This window comes from Rattus rattus, chromosome 3, assembly GCF_011064425.1.
Source record: "Rattus rattus isolate New Zealand chromosome 3, Rrattus_CSIRO_v1, whole genome shotgun sequence".
In the NCBI taxonomy this organism is placed as follows: domain Eukaryota; kingdom Metazoa; phylum Chordata; class Mammalia; order Rodentia; family Muridae; genus Rattus; species Rattus rattus.
In genome coordinates, this window is record NC_046156.1 from 106453625 (window position 1) to 106475794 (window position 22170).

Below are 22170 nucleotides of genomic sequence, written 5' to 3' on the forward strand. Positions count from 1 at the left end.
AACCTCAAAGACTCTGTTTTGACTATTTTTTTCACTGTAGCTGAAGTTATCATACCTTTCAAATGTTACTTTGCTAAAGTCATCCTAGTCACCATGAATATATGCATCTGTGGGCAATAGGTTGTGTGCTCTTGTTAAGTCCATTTTCAGTATTTCGCACAGAGTCTGCGCAAATGTTAGAAATTTGACAATAATATTTGTCTTGGATAGTAATAATGGTTGGATGCAATTTCTCATTTTGTTGTTGATCAGAAGATTAAGGCTTCCTCACAGAGGTAAGACAAGTACCCTATTGCTTTCTCCTGAAATCAGTCCTTTTTACTCAAGTCTGTGGTAAGAAGACATATGATTAATAATGGTCTAAATAATTTCCCATCCAGAGAGCTAGAAATGTTAAGTAAAGGAGATTGCTAGACTCTTCAAGACTCTGATGTCAGTTTATTTGTGACAGTTGGTTCTTTTTACCTTCTAGAACATTGAAGATTATCAGCTGTGGTTCTGCCCTGGCCATGGGAAAGCTCCAAGGCCACTCCAAGGTAATAATAAAAGGAAAATCGAAGGAGGCACTAGCTGAGTTTGGTGAATTCTCAATGTTTTCTTATTTAGTCTTATACTCATACATTAACACAAAATGACATAAACATAATTTTATTCACTTAAATCACAATTAATAACTAGTATAAACTTCAGACAGAAGACAATAGATCATAAGCATCAATCTGACGTCTGAGAAAAAAATGACTGGAATTTTTCAGTGCTTTTCTATTTGATAAACAGAATTTTCCTGAAAGGCAAACAAAGCAAAACCCTAGACATCATGTTTCTGATAAAAAAAATTTTAAAAATTATTTGGTGATAACTAGAGAAAATCCTCTTAGCTAAAAGAAGAAGAAAAAGAAGGAAGAGAATAGAGGAGGAGGAAGAGGAGGAGGAGTAAGGGGAAGAGGAGGAGCAGAAAGAGGGGGAAGAATGAGTAGGAGGAAAGATACAGAAAAGCTTTCTAAATTGTATCAGAAGGGTTGTCCATATTCAGTAACTTAAGTTACAATTCATGTTTTTTTGCTCATAGGGCATGAGTATCCACATGACATTATGATGATAAATGTTCAAAAGAACTTCCGTCCACAAGAATTAAGAAATTTTACAAGTATAAATTCCTTACCTCAGCTATTCAAGAAATATCTAACATCTGATGCACAGGGGCAATTCATCTTAAAGCCCAAAGACTCAGAAAGAATCCAGCAGGAAAAAAGTGAGTTTGCCATCTTCTTTCAGGTGGATTTCTTACTTCCCATTTTAATTTGTCATAAAATATTCTATCATTCTCTTGCCTGGGAGAGGGGCACTGTAAAAAACAATATGAAAATTAAAACACTATATTCCAGGTCCATCTTAAGAGAACTCTAAATTCTGATATGAAGTCTAGTCTTGTTTATAGGGAGAACATTTCATTTTGTCCAGGCAGATATTTACCATAAACTGGTATGCCAAGACATTGTGTACACACGTTTGTCCCATTATAATTACAGGTCTAGGACATGGATCCTGATAAGTTCTTCATCAAGTGGTTTCATGATCAGAGCACAAAATGACTTATGAACTGCATATTGGCATCCTATTGCAATGAAAGCTACATAGAAAAATTATATGCATTTATATGAAGATAATCTGTTGCAGGCTTGAATAGAAATCACCTTAACCTTGAAGCCCAGGCTCTAATCTCATTTCAAATCAACTAACAAATATCGTTTAGACCTATATCTAGAGTTGAATTGCCCCTAACATTGGTATCCTGGAGCTTTTGAATTTTTTTAAAATATTTTTTGAAATGATAGAATACTTTTATAATTGCTCCTTACTCTCCTATCTTGAAAACCTCCCACTTACATGTCTTGATTTATTTTAATTTTTTTCCTTTTATATTAATTATTTTATTTAGATTTGAATTGTTGTCCCTTTAGTGGTCCCACACCAAGAATATCCCACCTCATTGCACTCCCTCATAGCCACTAAGAGGGTGCTCTCCATCAGCCTACCTACTCCCATCTCAACCCTCTGGCATCCCCCTTCCCTGGTGCATCAAGCCTCCACAGACACAAATACATGCCCTCCTCCTGAGGCCAGAACAGGCAGGCATCTGTATCATATCAAGCAGGGCCCGCAGACTGGCTATGTTTGCTCTTGGGTTTTTGGCTAAGGCCTGACAACTCTGAGGGGTCTGGCTAATCCTCTGATGGGGTTGATACCACTTTTTCCTTCTTCATTCCTTCCCCTAACTCTTCGATTTGGGACCCAGGGTTCAGTCGGATGGTTGGCTGTAAGTATCTGCATCTGTCTCTGTCAGATGCTGGTAGACCTTCTCAGAGGACAGCGATGTCAGCTCCCTGTCTGCAACTATGTCTTTGAATCAGCCACATTGTCATGGTTTAGAGTGTAGGCATGGGTTGAGCCGGAAGTTAAGGCAATCTCTGGATGACTTTTCCTTTAGTCTCCGCTCAGTTTTTGACCCTGCATTTCCTCATTTCCTTTAGACAGAAACAATTCTGAGTCAAATATTTTGAAATTGGTTTTGAGATATATATATATAATATATATATGTATATATACATATATATGTGTGTGTGTGTATGTATATATATGTATGCATATATGTGTATGTATATATATATACATACATACAAACAAACATACACATACACACACACGCACACGCACACACACACCACACTTAGACTTCTTTCTCAGTCTATATTCTATTACTTGTGATGTCAGCCCTCATGATTTTGCATTAGATACCCAGGCAGACAGTATGTTCTACAGTGAACAATACTATATTATATTGTATTGTGTGACTCATTTGTTTACTTTTAATTTATTTGTTTTAAGTAACATATTTAAAATTTTATTTTTCTGCCAATATTCTAAAGAAAACTCAGAAATGAAAAAGAAACTTGGATTTCAGCTTTGAACTTACACTACAGGAAGACAGGTCCAGTGTCTGTCAAAAACAGTCATGTATATTTTCCCATGAGGGAGACATGCTGATGCTGAAATAAACTTGACAATGGTTCTTCAAAATGCCAAACAAGAAAACATAGCATGAAAAGAGTTTCACCATGACAGTTGAAGAAAATAGAAAATTTCTTAATATGAATAAAATGAGGGTGGCTATGAAAATGGATGTGACTACAGAAGCAACAGCCTGTACATAGCTCAGGGAGATTGTTCAACCTATGTATCTAGTATTTCATGATACAGTGTGGAGTTAGACAGCATCATCTTGTGAGAATTCCCACTGGAGAACACTAGACCATGTGTTAGAGACATAACTAAGATTAATAACAGTGAAGGGTATATGGGAAGAAGGCTATATAATATAAACACAACAGGATGATTAACCCATTATAACAAGGACATTTAACAATTGAAATTCGTTTTGTAAAAGGTCTGTATAAATTATACTATCCCATGTGATGATCACATCTCCTCCTCAGATAAAAATGGAAAAACTCTTAAGAAACCAAAAACTTCTATAACATCGTGGTGGCACAGGGGCTCTGTGCGCCACCAGGACCAAGTATGCAGTAGCCCACGAGTTAGTAAGGGAGGAAAACTGTTTGGAAGAGAACTCAGTTCCATTTGTCATGATAACAAACTGCCCTCAGCAATTCTGGTATGTATCACATGGTTCTTCTCTGGCTTGCCTAAGACAAAATCCTATTTCTTAAATACCTGATCCCTTCACTTCTATCAAAATGTGGAGTAAAAGAATTGTGTCTCAAATCATTGGCTTTCCAATAGAAAGATGAGAGAGGGCTATTCAGGTACTGTCTATTGGAAAAGTTGGATTTAATCTCAAGTATTTTGGAAAATCTGATAAAAAGAAATGTCCGATCTTAAAGGGTAAATATTAGGGTAGGATGTGCACAACAAAAGATTGAGGCACAGAACCAGCTTAAGGTCCGCTGTGTTCATGCCATTCCTTGAACTACACTTATGTACATTGGTCTGTTTCTCAAGGAGACAATCGTGCCCTGTGCTGCATGAAGCCTGACAGGTGTTTCTCAATCTCATTCTCAGGACATGCTGTCCCTACTAAAAAGGGAAGGGCCCACAACCAAGGGTGTCTTTACAGTATCTCCGAGTGTAGCCCTGTGCCAAACAGTGAAGGACAAATTGGATTCAGACGAAGAGGTGGACATGAACAAGCTATCTGTGCATGTAGTGGCCTGGATCTTTAAGGTAGGGAGAGTACGTCCTTCATCTATGCTCAGGATTCCTCTGAGTATGGGAATAGTTTTTTCATTTTGCATTCCCTTGAGTGACAGTAGATATGTATGAGAGAAACCTGATAAGCTCCAAGTCTCCTCTGTCAGTGTTAATAACATGGATGATGTTTTGCTCAGAAATTGTTTAAGCAGCATTATTGTTGGATTATCAAAAGTAAACTCTGCCTTCCTTTCTAGGAGCCCAAATCTCATAGCAAAAGTTACTATCCTATTCTCAGGTGTACAATATTTCTGACTCTCTTTACACATGTTTGGGGCCCACAGTTCAGGACATAGTATATATATATATATATATATATATATATATATATATATATATATATAAATATATAATCTGGGGCTCAAAGTCACAGGATATTTTGTTATTTGTTCCTTGAAGAGGTGTTGTTTTCAGTAATAATCTCCATCCATTGTAAAGAGAAATTTTTTATGGGTAAGGGCTATATTATCTGTGAATATTAAGTTAAATATTTATAAAGAGGTAGGAGTACAGTTGTTTAGTGAAATAGTGGCAGGACATTCTCTAAAACAATGACCACATGTGCCTCCATGCTTCCAATACCGGACATGGTTTTGTGCTCTGGAGAAATCAGATAATAGTTCCTATGGTTGCCTTTGTTGTGGTTACAGTAATTGTATGATTCTATCATTTAAAATAGTATTCAAGCTGAAGTATTGATCCCTTATATGTGCTAGTTTACTCAGCCATCCACTAGAGGCATGTTGAGCTAAAGAAAGATTTTTCTCTAGTCAAAGTAAATCTGAAAATCTGTCCTTTGAATACATGAAACTTACTGGACCTATATATCAAGGAATGTTCTAACTAGGGGAAATTTTGGGAGCTGTGTAGAAAGTTGGAACTAAACTGAAATTTATCAGTGAATGTATTTTGAATAATTCCCATGATTAATATTTTCACAAAATATTTTTTCCTCTCTTTATAAGGACTTCCTACAAAACATTGAAGGAAGTCTGATGACTTCAAAGCTCTATGATGAATGGATTGCTGTAACCGAAAAGATCAATGAGGAAGAGAAATTAGCAGCAGTGCAGAGGTAATTGTTGGCCAACTCTATGAACAACATCATCACAATAGAAGTAATATTTGCTTACACACATTAGAGATTATATATCACAAAAAAATTACTAAAAACAATGTCAGACAACAAAAGGTTTCAATTGCTCACAAACATGAGAGACACTTTCAACAGAAATGTGAGTTAGAGTGGTAATTACAGTAGCCCAGCCTTACAATCTTACCTTCATATTCCAGTAATATTTGTCTTTTATTCTGAATTGGGTAAATACTGTAAGCAACAATTTGAGTACAAATTCTTTCATTTTATTTTGAGAGCATCCTGCACTTTCTACAATTACTCTTTCCCTTCCTTCATTTTTACACATTGAGTACACTTTATTACAATAACTGTCTCTGTGTTCAGTCTTTTAGAAAAACTGCCAACTGCAAATGCTGCTCTGCTGGGGCAACTTTTTCAAATTTTATTTGAAGTTAAAAGTAATTCTTCGGTTAATGGAATGTCTTCTTACCATCTGTCTTGTGGGATAGCCCCATGTCTCTTATTCATGCCCAGCTCCTGCAATAATGGGGGGACAAATGACATTGCCAAAAAGGTAATTAGAAAAGAACTTTATGCCTAGCTTTGCTATGTCTTTACAATGAGACCAGAAAACAGGAATATCTCAAGATATTCTCAAGAATTTGTTGGTGCTTGTTGTGATTATTGCTTTGTTTTATTTTTGTTACAATTCATAAATTAAGTACAGCTTTGAAAGGGTTCTTCTGGAAGGGAGGAATCATTGATGCATTTTAAATAAAATATAAATGGGTATTTGAGGCCAATGACTTAGTCTTTTTTCATTGTCACTTAGAATATCCTTAGACTAACTCAGTGAGAACAAATGCTGTGAAATGATACAAACAATAATAATAATCCTAGGTACTGGGTTCAATAATCAAGAATTAATTCTGGTATAATCAGTGTAGAATATGTGAAATTGTACCTGTTTTCAAGGTGGTTTCCCCAACAAAGCAAAGGAAATGCAATTTGAATTTTTTTTATCAGATATGCTCATTAGGACCCCTGATTAGTATGATTAAATATACCATTGGCCTCTGGATGCTGGTTATGATTGGTTTTGAGATCGGTTATAGAGTACATGTTTCTATGTTAGCCATCTTTCAAATACTATAATAAAATACCAAAGTCTATACAGTATAGCAATCAAATGTTTATTTTGACTCTAAGTATTTGAGTTTCTGATTCATTTTTAATTGAGCAATTGCCCTCGGATCTGTAAGGATCACATTGTAAAACAGCCCAACTGAGAAACAACAATATTTCTCACATTTTGTTGAAACAAAGATCAGGAGGAAAAGATGAGGTTCCAAAGTACATGCCATTGGAGATCCATAATTATCCCGTTTCCTCCATGTAGACCTAATTTCATACCTCCCAATATAATGAACCATTAGATCAAGATGTTACGATTGCATTTGTACTGAGTCATCACTGTATTAAGATTAAGTAATTAAGGATATGTGAAGAAATGACACATTGATATATTGATGTAGCTGTTAAAATTGTACTGCACTGAGACATGTGAATTTGACTGCTCAGATCGGTTTGCTTGTCACTTGCATTTTAGACAGCCCATGGGAACTTTCAGTGAGATGGTAGCCACATTCAGAGGCCATCTTCCCTCCTTAGCTCTGCCTTTCTATAGGCATCCTTACAATCATGCTCATACATGTATGTATCAAATGTAACCAAAGCTATTTCAGTGGACAGTACGTATCACGTAGTGGCCATCACAATGTAAAAGCTGGAAATCATACTCTTATATAGCACTGCACTGTGGTGATGACACTTGAACCTTTGATCACACAATCCTTTAAATTTCTGACAGAAGCCTGCCCCTATATATTTTAACAGCTAACTTTTCCTCAGAATTTTGAACTGCATATTTTAGCCTCCAAGACTAATAAATAAAATGTGGTTTACAACCATGCAAAATGACAGAGACCCCGTCATTTGTTGCAGATATCTCTGACAACATTTATGATTGAAAATGCTCGAAAACTATTCGGGGAGGACTTGGTTGAGGTTTGGTATGAAACATCTCTATTTCATCCTCCCGGAGAGAAGTCCTCACGTTCCCAGAATACTGCCATAAACACCAGCACCATGAAGGAAGTAGAACGTGGACACTGCAGCTGCCCCAGTGGCAAGACATGTACTCCTGGCTATGATGCACTGCCGAGAAGTGCAGTTGATCATCCTCCCTATGAGGGCATTATGGGTATGGATAGTTATTCTACTACCGTAACTTCAATTTGTAAACCTTGAGCACTGAAAATATGAATTATAGCAAACAACAATGAAGAATTTGCTAAACCATGTTAAGGGAAACCTCAGCTGTAAGTTGTAGGTATCATCTTATAGTTAGAATTTGCCTCCAAATATTAGAACCTCTTTCCACTGGTCCAGTGTATGTTATAGGTTAATCCCAGAAATGAGATTAATTAATTAAGGATATGTAAGAAATGATACTTACAGTGATAATATTGAGTCTTAACATAGATTCGTAAAATAAAGGGAATAGCAACTCAATAGCGAATTGGATTTTGTCTATGTAACAGTTCTGGCTGTCATGGAACTTGCTTTGTGTACCTAGCTGACATCAAATTTACAGAGATCTTCTTGGCTCTGCTTCCTGAGATCTGAGAATAAAGGCATGTGCCACCATGCTAGTCTCTTATGAATATCTGAAAGTACAGCATAATATACCCATATGGTTGACATAGACGGTATGATCTCAGATTTGAACTCACAGATCAGTGGAGAAAGCCAAGGAGTGTAACAGAAATGCAGTCAGAAAAGTTGTCTTGTGAGCTACAGATACTGTTGTTCATATATTGTTGCCCATGTCAGACAGAAAGTCACAGAAGGGGATGAAGAGATTGTTGGTATATGACTGCTTGATTCTATTACGTATATGCATGGCTTTCAGGGCAAACACAAGAACTTACTTGTTATACTGAAATATGGGTCACATATAAGTATATACCCAGTGCCTTATGAAGGAAGGTCATTATAAATGTTATAATGTTAATTAATTATTTTCTGTGTGTTTGTATTAATGAATAAGGCATGCAGGCTGTAAAATGAAGAGAGTATGCTAGGGCTCAGTGAGTTCATTTACAACAATGATTTACCTTCTTTCTTAGATTCAGAGAAACACAAAAGCAGTAGTGTATATGCCAGCCCACCAGTACCTTATCAAAATCTACCACATCCAAAAAAGAAATGTTATTTTGGGAAATCTCTTACCAGTATTTTTGAAGACAAAAAGATGTCTGATCTAATAATCGTGAGTATCATTTTGGGTCTCTACAGCACCTTTGTTCTAAGTAAGTTATTTAATCAAACTGATTAAGGTTTAGATAAACTGTCTTGAAGGTAAGATCATTAAAATAGAAATAAGTTCCACTGAAATATGAGTCATGTACTTGAACGAAATTGAAAAATAAAAGGAAAAAGAAATAGTATTCCCATATTTTACACTGATTGTTTAGAAGATCCAAACCCACCAGCCTTTTGGAGGAAATGGATCTGTGGATGTGCCCTGCTGACGACCCAACTGTAAGGTCTTCCAGCTTCTTCTTGACTCCATGTTTCTTTGGAGTAAATCCCTTAATATCATTGCTATGAGATTACTCAATCTTTTATAATTAAAAATACTCATAGACTCTAATTTATGTTATCAACACATTAGATATACACATTGTTTTTATGATACGTTAACATATGTAATCCTATTGGACTATATTTAAATGCCACTTAATCTATTTTAAATTAGGAATTTATGCTGAGTGAACAAATTTATCGTGTCAGACACATGAGCATTACTGCCCATTTCTTAGGTATTTTACAACAGAAATTTCTGGTAACCATATTTGTAAACATGTAATCAATTTAAAATAGAGAAAATGTGGAGTAAAGAGTATAGTCATCATTTTCACAGAGGAAAATTAAGGAAGAAGGATTGAGATATAGTTGGGTTCTTAAATATGATGGAATCTTTAGACATATTTAAAACTAAAAAGTCACAGAAAAGGAGAATAAAGGTCTTTGAAGCATAGTGAAAAAATCTTATTTAAAAATACAAAACTTATGATTCGTAATACACTCATGACAGGTAGGAAGTAAAATAGTGATTTGATCTCTGAAAGGGAAATATCTCAATAGTTACTTAGAATAGCATGCATGAGAAAGTTATTCATAGAAGGAAACATAAAGTAATAGAGGACCATTCACCAAAATGCTTTGGGGGACAAACAAAACCATAATGTTTCAAATTGGAGAAAAAATGGATTACAGAAAATAATGTATTTGGAAGTTAAAACAGAAAGAAGTTCAATGTCTTCTTCATTCCTCTCAGTTTGACCTCTGCTTCCAAACTGCTTCTGCTCATATTCACAATAAAAGACAGTTTTGTGCTTCAGTCGTGTGGATCTCTAATAATACAAGCTTATCCTTATCCTACACAGGATATGCTGTCCATAATTGCCGAAAAAGGGCAAGACTCAGATGACATTTTCAAAATTATACCTGAAAATTCACACTATTCCTTGAGGAATAGGATTGACAATAAACAATACATAAATTGGAATCAAGAAAGTGTGATAATTATAGCTTCCGTTTTCACGGTAAGGAAGGTTTTGGCGTCAACAACATTAAGTTTCTCTTCGTAGATGCAAATATTCTCTCTGTCCTTGAGACTACATGATGATGAGTGGTCCCTGGAACTATGGACACATGACATCTTGATAAGAGTCCTGGTAGGTAAAAGTCTGACAAACGCAATGATTCAGCACAAAGACACTGGTGAACAGCTTCTCTTGGAGGTTAACTTCCTTATAGGTCAGAAGGGATTTAGTGTGGCATTGCAAAAGTTCCCACTGATTTCAACACTGACCATTCCTTTTGAAGTAATAGCTGAACAAGTAATAATAGTGGTAAAAGTGTGTTCTACAAAATACATGTATTAAGTAATACCAAAAATATCCTAACATAATAACAGTTAAAAATGGTTACTCCACCACTGACCTACAAAAGGATAGAGAATTTGGAAGTTGCCCCATGTCCAGTAAATACACGAAGTTGTTTTGCCTCTCAATCAAAAAATAAACAAGCACTTTCACTTTTGCCAGATACTGCGATTCTAATTCCATGTCAAATAGTCAAGAGTTAGCCTAACCTACTTTTAACTTGTCTACCAGTCTTAACTTGCCAGTGAGTTGCAGTGACTCTAGAGCCATTAACATTATTTTATTTTTGTTTGGGCAATGATCTGAGTTTGCCTCTCAGAAGATAGTGGAGCTATGGCCCAGACAAAAAGAGAAAAGATAATGCTCTGGGATTAACTATGCTTAATAACATTAGGCAAAGGTACCTATTGATCCATCCTTGGCCCTTGAACTTGCAAAGTGTTTCTAGATCTCATTGCCAGAAACCTGGGACCACATCATGGGGAGAAAGTTAAGATCAGTGACTGAAGGTTGCAATGTGAATTCAAAGCAATTTACAGGTCCAAAATCCCTGGAATTCTTCCATTTTCATTACTTTCTTTTCTTAGTACAACACAAACCTCATTGTGGTATATCATGAACAAAGTTACTTTCCATTCTTCAAACGAGCTAAAGTCTCCAATTAAATTCAAATAGTTGAATATTTCCAATTTTTAAGAAATTATATGAAACTGTGACCTTCTCACATGGAAAACAAATAAGAAACTTGACCACTAGCAGAGGTGTATGTGTATTTTACAGCTTTACTCTGTGAGAGCTAAAAGTACAGAATCACCAGTTATACAATCAGGATGAGGTAACATCTGATGCTGCCATTGTTTGATAGTTTCCTATTTCCAAGAAGAGGACTTTGGTTTTGTTTTGTTTTGATTTAATAGTTGCTATCATTTCATTATATTTTATACTAATTTACTCGTTCACTGTCTATCTTGTATTCTGCCCCGCACCACTTCTCCCCCGCAGAGTTTCTATCTTTCTCCAAGCAGGTTGGGGCCCCTGTGTTATCTTCCCTTCCTGGTACATCAACTCTCTTCAGGGTGAGCACAACTTCTCCCATGTGGACAGTTGGGGAAGGGTTTTCACAGTCATCAGCTTATGGATAGCTTCTCCTCCACCTGTTGAGGGATCCACAAGGAGACCAAGCTTTACATTTGCTATAAATTAGCTGTTGGTCATGCTGCAGTTCCTGTAGTGTTTTTGGTGGGTATTTCAGTCTTTGATAGCTCCCAGAGTTCACGGGCATTTGATTCCCTATCTCTTAGTGTGGAGTTCCTATCTCCTTCATTGCTTGGAATCCTTCCTCCATTTCTTTCACACAAGTCCATGATTGATCCATAAGATTCACAGATTGGCAGTGGCTCTTTACGTCCTATTTCAGAGAAGCATCTTGATGGACCTTTTCAGAGGGCAGTTTAGATAGGCCCCTGACTCGTTGTTCCACAAAGGAGTTGACTTTCTTCAAGGCAGACAGCTTTGGGCTTTGAAGTAGAGTTTACATCTATGATTGCAAGCAGTGGTATGATGAGAACCAGGAGAGCCAAATTGAACATAGAGTATGTTTATTTCATTGCTACAGCAACTAGGACGCTGAGTTTTTATTCTAGTCTTCGGTAAGAAAACACAAGATCCTTCATATAGGTTCCATGTTTGAGCCAAGATTCTGGCCAGATGACAGTTTGGGAAAATTTTATGGAAGTCCAGTCACAACCACTGTTTCTAAGCCATCCTAATACTGTAACACTAATATATTTCCTTATGGTTTGGTGATTCTTAGCCGCCACACCATTTTGCTGCTCTTTTCATAATTAAAATTTTTCTATGATATGAATTATATTGAAAAATGGATATAATATCTAATATGGAGTATATATAATATGTGAACCCCCAAAAGATTATGACACACAAGTTGAGAATCACTGGACCTAACTGTTAGTCTTAAACAAAAATGTTTATCAAGTACTTTCAACAATGTACATTGACCTTTACCTTTTTTGGTTTTATTTTCATTAAAAAAGGACTTTATTAGAAGCATTGATGGAAGCTTGCTGACATCTGATTTATATGAAAAATGGCTTAGCGTCCTAGATGAAGGAACTGTGATTGAAAAAGTTATTGCCATCCAAAGGTAATGATAGAGAAGCACGTGGGGAACTGCACCAATATAGAAGCAGTGCTTTTGTAAGTTACATAGGCTTGTGATTACAGGATTATTAGCTGGAATGATCTCCCAGGCCAAGAGGATACCTTAGCTCAGACTTGCATTGCCACTTTATCAACATGTTCCTTTCACAAACTAGAGGGTTGAACCATGTCTGTTATCCCTCCCAGAGTCGTCCTTATTTATAACTGTCATGGTTTAGAAGTCAGCCTATGTAACACATTGTGTGCAGGTCAACTTAGACTATTGGTTTAGTTCCTGTAAGAGACAAATTAATAAAACTATGTGTGCATAATGCCTGTCAGTTATTTGTATCTTAGTATTATTACCACGATTTTGTGAATATTTCACATATTAAATATATGTCATAGATTAGAACGTGAAGTTATTATTGAATTCTTCTTTCTCAACTATAACTCCCCAGGGAAGTATAGCTATACTTACAGTTCCCAGGGAACTATAACTCCCCTAGGTCAGGGATAGCCTTGACTTCTTGGAATCATTTTCCTGTGTGTTTCTCCATAGAATGATATGGTTTGTAACAGGAGCTTTGAGCTCCACTTGCTAACCAGTTACACTGCACCTCTGCCTTGGCTGACGCAGAAGCTTTTATAACTGCATTGTGTCTTGTCACTAGTGTTATTTCTTCTCCTTATTTTCTAGAGTGTCACAAGACTGTTACATGGATTCATAATACATTAGATATTAAGTGTGTCTCCATGATGGCTGGAAAGATGGTTTGGCATTTAGTAACACTGGATGTTTTCATACACAGAATACACATGGTTTGCAACAATCTTCACTCACTCTATCTTTTTTTTCTCATTGTTTCTTTTTTTTTATCTTTATTAACTTGAGTATTTCTCATTTACATTTCGATTATTATTCCCTTTCCCGGGTTCCAGGCCAACATCCCCCTAACCCTTGCCCCTTCCATTTTGTATGGGTGTTCCCCTCCCCATCCTCCCCCCATTACCGCCCTACCACCAACAATCAAGTTCACTGGGGTTCAGTTTTGGCAGGACCAAGTTGGGCTTCCCTTTCACTTGTGCTCTTACTAGTCTATTCATTCCTACATATGAGGTTGGAGCTCAGGGTCAGTCCATGTATAGTCTTTGGGTAGTGGCTTAGTCCCTGGAAGATCTGGTTGCGTGGCATTGTTGTTCATATGAGGTCTCAAGACCTTTCAAGCTCTTCCAGTTCTTAATCTGATTACTTCAACAGGGGTACAGTTCTCAGTTCAGTGGTATGCTGATGGCATTCGCCTTTGTATTTGCTGTATTCTGGCTGTGTCTCTCAGGAGAGATCTACATCCAGTTCCTGTCGACCTGCACTCCTACTACTGATCCTAACACCTTCCTTTTGTTTCTGTATGTAGTAGTCTTACATCTAGTACACAGATATCCAAACTTAGTTTTAAAATATTTTCCAATGATTTCATACAGAAAAATGATTTCAGAAAATATTTAAATCTAGTACTCTAGCTATATGTTCTTTTTTTTCTTTTGAATTCTGATTATACTATGAGTTGGTCTACAAAATATCTATCTTCTTTTTCTGTAGTTAGTTTTGTAAGTAACATGACATTTCAGATGATCTAACATAAAATTCTTTTTCTTTGTTTAGCCTTTTATTAAAGATCCCAACAGAAAACCTTATACTACTAAACCATCTCATTTCTGTATTAGCAATAATAAAAGACTCATCCATGAATAATTTAGACAGTGACAAATTAGCTCTCCGCATAGCTCCTTATCTGCTAAGGGATGAGACTACAAGGAACTCACCGTTTTTGCAGGATATCTCAAGAAAGGTAAGGGGATCTGATTTTTTGCCTTTGGAAACAAAATACTCAGTGTGAAGCAAGAGTATTCAGAAAGATCACTTCTATAAAAGGAAAACCTAGGACTGCATTCTCCTTGTGTGGAATGGAATATGTCTTGATCTATATCAGGAAGATTTGGGAAAAGAGATTGTTAACGTAGTTTTATATATGTGAATAATATCATTTTTTTTGTTCTTTCTTTCCTTTGAGATATTGATTGTTGACAACACTAGGTTTCACGTATAATGGTAGTCAAAGAAAACTATAGAGAAGTTTAAAAAAATCCTATTTACCTAGGTTTTGATTGCTTTTTTCCACTGTAGCACTATTTGTAGAGTATATAATAATTGTGTTGAATATTAGTGAGACTATTATATTATTAAATATTCATATTAAGTGAATTGATGGTCATATGAAAGCACATTTTATATAAATATATATTTATACATTTAAGTGTACATATATATATTTGTGTACATATATATGTATATATATATATATGAAAAATTGATGTATATGTTGTATATGTCTCATTATTTTAGAACTATCCTATTTTAGGTAAAGTTTTGTGTTTCTCAGGTTTAATGTAGTTAGTAATTTTATTGTAAACTCATATAAAGTAATATTTTTCACTAATTATTTACTCAATATTTTGATTACATTCCCTTCCTCCAAGTCCCATCTTCACAACACCTTCCTTCTTTCATTCTTCTTTATCTCAGTAGGATACAACTTTTATGGACACCAACTCACTCTCATACTTCAATTCAGAATGGGAATAAGTGCATCTCCTCCCTCTAAAGCCAAGCATGGCAGCCCAGCTATAAGAAGAAAATCCATGCTAAAAAACAGAGTCAGAGCCAGTGCCCACACCAACAGTTAGGCAACCTACCTGAGGTCTAGCTGTACATCTGCTACATATGTGTAGGGGACCTAGATCCTGCAACTGGAGTTTATGAAGGGGTGATTCTGCAGATTCAATCCTGAAGGATCACAATTATTAAAGGAAACAACAAGATACCAGGATATAAAGGGAGAGACATGTCTGGGAAGTTCCAGTATTGGGGAAGTAGAAAAATCCACAGGGCTTGAACCAGACCAGTGACTTATTTCAATGTACATTTCAAGTAAAGCTGTTTGAACAAAAGCTTATGTGCCAATACCTCCCATACTACATTTTTAAAAATGCTTTTTAATTTTAGTTTGATTTTTACTTTTAACTTAAAACGTTATTTAATTTTTAATTTTGGAATTTAGGGTATGGGGGACTTTAGCAAAGGATATAATGAAGGACTGAAAAATGAAATGAGAGTTACTTGAAAGCACATTGAGAAATTTACAGAGAATCAATAAAGGACATATACTTTGAATAGGGTAAAAGACCATATAGGTAAAAAAATGAAAGAAAGCAAGGTATATTTTAACTAGTAGTTTCCAGGGATTAGGTCCACAGGGAGGAAGACATAGTGATGTTACATAAGATGGAGGAGGATAGTCTAAGGGACAGCTTGAATAGGCTTCTCATCCAGGACTCTACTTGGCTTGTACTAAAATCATACATTTTTAAGTTACTTTCTAATTACCAAGCTACTGGAAACCTAAAATGCAAGCCTGTATCAAATTGCATGTTAGGTCCAAATGAAGTAATAAATACATTTTCACTCTTAATAGCTATCAATGATTCTTCCTTTATTGGTAATTCTTTTCGAATATATTCCTTTGCATGGTCTAGTATGAAAACAATGAAGTAAAACTATTCTGTACAATCTGCATATAAAATAAGGCAATCATTTGACTGTGATATTCCTAAGAATCATTTCTTTCCTATCCTGTGCAGGACAGTTCAAACATAAACTTAGGTGCATGTTGGGAAGAAACATATGGCATGTGTAGGGTTGACTTAACCTAAGCCATCATCTCAGAAGAAAAGTAACTTATCAGTGTTACTCAATTTAAGAAGTGTCATAATTTTCTATTATTGCTGTGATGAAACACTGATGAAAACAAATTATGCAAGACAGGTTACACTCTGGGATAGACTTGCAGTTACCAGTTAACTACTGGGAAATGTCAGGGCCCAAAATGAAGCAGGGTAGGAACCTGGAGGCAAGAACTGAAGTAGAAGCTGAGAAGGAGTTCTGCCTACTGCCTTGTACATCACATCTTTATTTTTCTGGCTAAGAGCTCAAGGGTGGCACCATCCTGGAAATCTGGGCCCCATGAAATCCAAGGTTAATCAGGACAATATAATTTAAACTTCCTTACACAATAAGTCAATCAGATGGAGGCATTTTCTCAATTAAGATTCTCTCTTCTCCTCAACTTCTTCTCTCAGTCTCCCTTGTATTGCCTTGATAAAATACCAGGAGCTAAAACACCAATTAAAAGTGCACATGGAGGAACCCATGACACCAGCTGGATATGTAGCAGAAGATTGTCTTGTTGGGCATCCCTGGGAGGGGCTCCCCTTAGTCCTGTGGAGTCTTGAAGACCCATGGTACGGAAAAGCTTGGGTGTTGAGGCAGGAGTGGGTGGATGAGTGAGGGAGCACAGTCATGGAGGCAGGGGGAGGAGATACAGAGTTTGAGGAGGGGAAAATAGGAAGGAGTCTAATGTATGAAATGTAATGAATTAAATAAACAATAAAAAATAAAACAATATGACCAAAGAAACTTATTGAAGTAAGTGTTTATTTGGGACTTAGAAATACAGAGGGAGTATAGTCCTTTACTGGCATCACAGAGGAGCATGGCTGCAGAAAGGAAGGACAACAAAATGGGAAGTACGTCCTGATAGCTCTCTTCTTCAGAAGCAAATATGTAGCAGGAAAAGTACTTTGAAAATAGGGCCCTGTAATTTGTGACCCAAATTCTAAGCAGTGGCATACTTGCACCAGGAGGGACAAGGACTTAGACCAGCAGAAATTTTGTCACAAAGAGGATATTGCCATGCCTGGAAGTAGAATAACACCCCATACAAAACATCACAAAACCACCCCCCCAAAGTCAACAAACATCAGTCATTAATTTGATTCATTCACAGTTTTTGTCAGCATATCATTTCTGAAAGGTTCTTCTATTCCTTGCAATCTATATCATATTTTAACAACTTTTGATAAATTTAAAGACCTTAAAGTTGTCATTTCAGACACTATATTTCATGGGTTCCTATCTCTTTGTGGCAACTGTTATTTTTCTCATATTTTTGGATTTTACTTTAAATTTCTATTTTGTAACCTATGTGAAATGAATCTCTTGTTTTTGCCTTGTCGTATTACAGACGTCTCTTATACAAATCATGATTGACAACTATCTGCTAATATTTGGAAATGATAAAACGTATTTTAAAAAAACTGACAAAATAGTGGATGGACTAAAATCCTCTACAGATTCTATAAGGTCTGCTGACAAATCACCTATTATGAAAGAAGCCATAGGTGGACACAATGAGAAATCCTGGAATGATGAAAAATTAAATATTTCACATGCTGCTCTGAAAAAGGGAGGTTCTACAGGTATGAAAAAATTTATTTAGTCATCAAATGTATGGAAGGATGATATCATTCCATGTTTTCATAAATTTGTAAATATCAGAGTAGCATTGAGAAACAATAATATTTGAATATGGGTAAAGCTTTTAAACAGGACTTTAATTAAATTATACTTAAATATGTGCTTCTATAGACAGACAAATATGTATATATACTTAAATGTTCATATATATACACATATAAACATATATTTATATACATCTCGATACAAAAAGGAATGTTTGACAAACTATTTAGAGGATCCAACGATATTTTCTGCTTATTTGCCTTTTTCTTCCCATGGTCCTTAAGTAACAGAGGAGTTTTTGCATATGAAATTTTTATTTTTAATACGATCATTTAGAAATAATGATTTGACTTAAAAGTCCATTAAATATTCTGCAACATTAAACCCTGCACCAATGTCAAGAAACTTTGTTATCCTAGTAAAAAAAACTACTAATATTTGTTTAATTTCCTATGAGAGACAATCTTGCCAAGTGCTTAGATTAGTATAAATATTAAATTGGACAGGATCTGCTACAAAACCTATGTGAAGAATGATAAAGAGGTTAAAACTCTCCTGATTAACAGGTAGTAACTATTATATTGAAATACATTGTTAACTCAGCCAATTCTTTGCACAATGTTAAAAAAATATACAAAGACCCAAATTCCATGGGGAAGAGAGCTGAACACCCAGAAGTGCAGACATCCCGAGACCTCAGGACAGACTGCCACTTCTGCAGACCTCTGCCCACATCCCTGGTCCAAGAGGAAACTGCACAGTGCCTCTGGACACAGGAATATAGGAACAATTAGTTTCCAGTACCTGCGGTTTTGTTCTGTATCCACGATTGTTCTGAATCAACCAAACATTCTAATCGGGGAGGGGAGTAGATGGGGGGCTCATGGACAGGAAACCAGGAAAGGTAATACCATTTGAATTGTAAGTAAAGAAATATATCTAATAAAATAAATAAATAAATACATTAATTTAAAAAGAAAATATACTGAAATATTATTCTAATCTGAGGTGAGGTGAATCTATCATCTAAGAATGTTTGTCTAACTATGAAATTATATGTTTCATTTAGCATGACGAAACAGAATAACTGTCACACATAAGTGGTAGAGCATGACTTAAGAATGTCTAAAGTCATTCTATTTTAGTATTCCCTTCTTACTCCCACTTTATCATAGCTGAGGAAATTATTACAAGTTATTACTTCAGTTTTATATTATACAGTATTAGTTACAAACAGTTTTCAATCATTATACTTATTTTATGCTGTATATACACATTGTTTGCTATTATAAAAATGTTATTAAAATGGGTCCTGCTTACACTCCAATGTGCCTTGCTCATGGCTCTCCATAGTCTTTGGAAATTGGCATTTTTCAGTCTCTACCTCTACAGCCAAGTTACAGTACTAGTTTTCCCACCCCAGTGTCTAAATTATAGCCAGAAGCTAATGACAAGGAATAATCCTTCAGAGTTTTGCCTCATTTCCCATACAATACAAAGTTCTCAATAAAATTCCATTAACAATCAAAATTAATCATCACACATGATGAAATTAGAGGTAGATCATGGTTTTTAGACTATACAAAATGACTTGAAATGACAGTCCAGTGTCTAAAGCTATTAAGATGCTGGCTTTGTGACATGAATTTGGGTCATCAAAACTTACTTTAAGAAACAAACAAAACTAGGTATTGACGTATAAGCATCTCTAGACCAAAACTTCTATCTGAAAGCAGATGGCAGTTGGAGACAGTAATGAACAGAAGCTTTTTGGACAGATATTCCTTACATATTGTTCAGTAATGATAAAAAGAGACCTTGTGGCAGAGAGAGAGAGAGAGAGAGAGAGAGAGAGAGAGAGAGAGAGAGAGAGAGAGAGAAATAGAGAGAGACTGAGAGGCTCTCCTCAAATGTAAATAAGAGAAATCTCTAAATATACTGCAAAAGTTAAATATCTGCATGTGTTTTAAACACCCCACCCACCCACACACACACACACACACACACACACACACACACACACGCACAAAACCCACAAAGCTGCATGTATTACATGCACTCAGAAATGCACAGAAGTATACAGCGTACTTGTTTTATCTCTCTTTATATCCTGAGACCTTAACATGAAATAGTCTTTGTACATGGTTTGTCTATCTCAAAAGTGTCCCTAATGCAAATTTGACATATGGAAATATTAGAGAAAACCTTAAAGTAAATGGTAATTTCCATAATTACTGGTTCTTGTTCCCTCTGAACTACTGTAGGTATAAATCCAAAAACTTTTATTATTATTTTAAAATTTTATTGAAAATTGAATTATAGCACTGTAGTCTGACTTTTTGCATTTCATTCCATCACATTCAGTACACTTTCAAACTCATGTCAATATCTTTTTACATGTTTATTTATATATTTTTTATCTGTGAAAGTATGAATACTACTTGAATCCATTTTCTTGTGTTTCTTAATATGGCTTCCAAGAAGTAGTGTGTGTATTAGGCAATCTATATCCAGATCATTGCTGTTAAATTTAATATTCTGTCAGTCATCATTAGCTGCCTATATGAAATTTGACCATAGCTTTACCATAGCTTTAATATCTGCATTGTTATTGCTATCATTGTGGTTTTGCCATTATTTTTGTGAGAGGCAACATCAAAACAGACTTTCCAGTATGCTGTCTCTTACAGTCTTTGTAACACCTCTCCCACAATGTTCGCTGAGCCATATAGAATTTAGCGATAATGTACATGTATTCACTGATGCTGCCTTTTCCACGGTGCACTTATCTCTTCACTGTGTCCAGGTTTGTTTTGCAGAATGTTATTATTTTATGTACGAAGAAGTTCTCTGATGGAGAACAGTGGCTCCACTTATTTGTGGATATAAGACTAATATTTAGAATGCTGTAATGAACCTGGCTGATACAGTAAATTAATGTAATAAAGTTTAAGGTTTATGGCTAGTCTAGCTCCATAAATCTGGCAAGATTTCTAGCACCACCCATGATTTCAATCCTGTTGAGAGGATTAATTAATTCTTCCAATTGTTAAAATATTTGATATGACTTTCCACAAAATATGGATGCCTTAGGTAGCACTTGGGTTCCTGTCAAGGTGGGAGCTTGAGAGCCTGCTGCCAAAATTCTTGGGGATGTCTCAGCAGTCAACTGATTGTAGCTGGATATGTCTTAGAAGATTTTAGATTTAAGTCAAGTTTCAAAGGTAGATAAAATAGTAGACAGGTTGACATGTTAGGGAAGTAATGATAGTTGTACCCATCTATAACCTCAATAAAGTATGACAATAACCAATATGGAAAGATATTAGTATAGGTGGGATACGTGACACTAACAGGTCAGTTGTAAACAACTGTTCTTTGATTAGACTTAAATGTATTTTCATTACCACATAATTGAACATAGTTCTGTGTCTTTCATTTGTTTTCTCAGACAAAAACTTATTATTTATACATCTTCATAGTACAACATTTTATGCCTTGTTATTTCTCTTTAGAATTTTCTGTACAGGTCCTTTGACTTGTCCAAGTCACACAATTTCACTCTTCTCTGACAAGATAAATTCATCTTCCTAGTATAATATAAAATAAATGAAATATAAATATACAATACTTTCATTTTTGGCTACGTATTTTTCTTCTTTCCACATCTGAAATTAGCCTTTATTGACTATAGTGTGCAATGTTAAAGTTGAAATTTCAAATAAAAAGAGAATGCTTTCTATACTACGTTAAGAACTTTAATAGTGACTGCCTTAATTATGCAATGTTGATAATCATTCTATCACCTAGACCTTCCTTACAGTTTGTGCTGTCCATCATCTAGATACTTATGAACTATTTTGGAACTAATGGCTTGCTGTGCTCATATTTGGTCATACTCAATGGACTCATGTTTTCTACTACATTTGTAATATAGTGGGAAAATATTAAAATTGAATGAGGAGGAGGGGACACACATTAGAAAGGCAGAAGACAAAGTATCTCCTTTTGAAGATAATGTGATAGTAAACATAAGTGAGTCTAAATATTCCATATGAATACTCTTATTTCTTGTAAACTATTTCAAAAACTGTCAACATACAAAATTATCACACAAAGTGAGTACTCTTTTTTATAAAAGACACAAATTGGCTGAAAGTGAAATCAATGGAACGCCATCATACAAAGTAAATTTTAAAGTATTATGTTACTTGGGGGAAACTCTAACC

The 22170-nt window shown here is 35.5% G+C and overlaps 1 protein-coding gene across 1 annotated transcript in view; it reads left to right on the forward strand.

Moving 5' to 3' along the window:
- The window catches only part of LOC116895877, a 52975-nt gene that overhangs the window by 6451 nt on the left and 24354 nt on the right, over positions 1–22170 (forward strand). The window contains exons 4-15 of the mRNA XM_032896974.1: positions 473–536; positions 1070–1252; positions 3495–3673; positions 4081–4242; positions 5235–5344; positions 5732–5921; positions 7352–7610; positions 8539–8681; positions 9862–10020; positions 12417–12526; positions 14186–14372; positions 17664–17898. Coding sequence (XP_032752865.1) covers positions 473–536; positions 1070–1252; positions 3495–3673; positions 4081–4242; positions 5235–5344; positions 5732–5921; positions 7352–7610; positions 8539–8681; positions 9862–10020; positions 12417–12526; positions 14186–14372; positions 17664–17898 — 1981 coding nt within the window. The remainder of the gene's footprint in view (positions 1–472; positions 537–1069; positions 1253–3494; positions 3674–4080; positions 4243–5234; positions 5345–5731; positions 5922–7351; positions 7611–8538; positions 8682–9861; positions 10021–12416; positions 12527–14185; positions 14373–17663; positions 17899–22170) is intronic.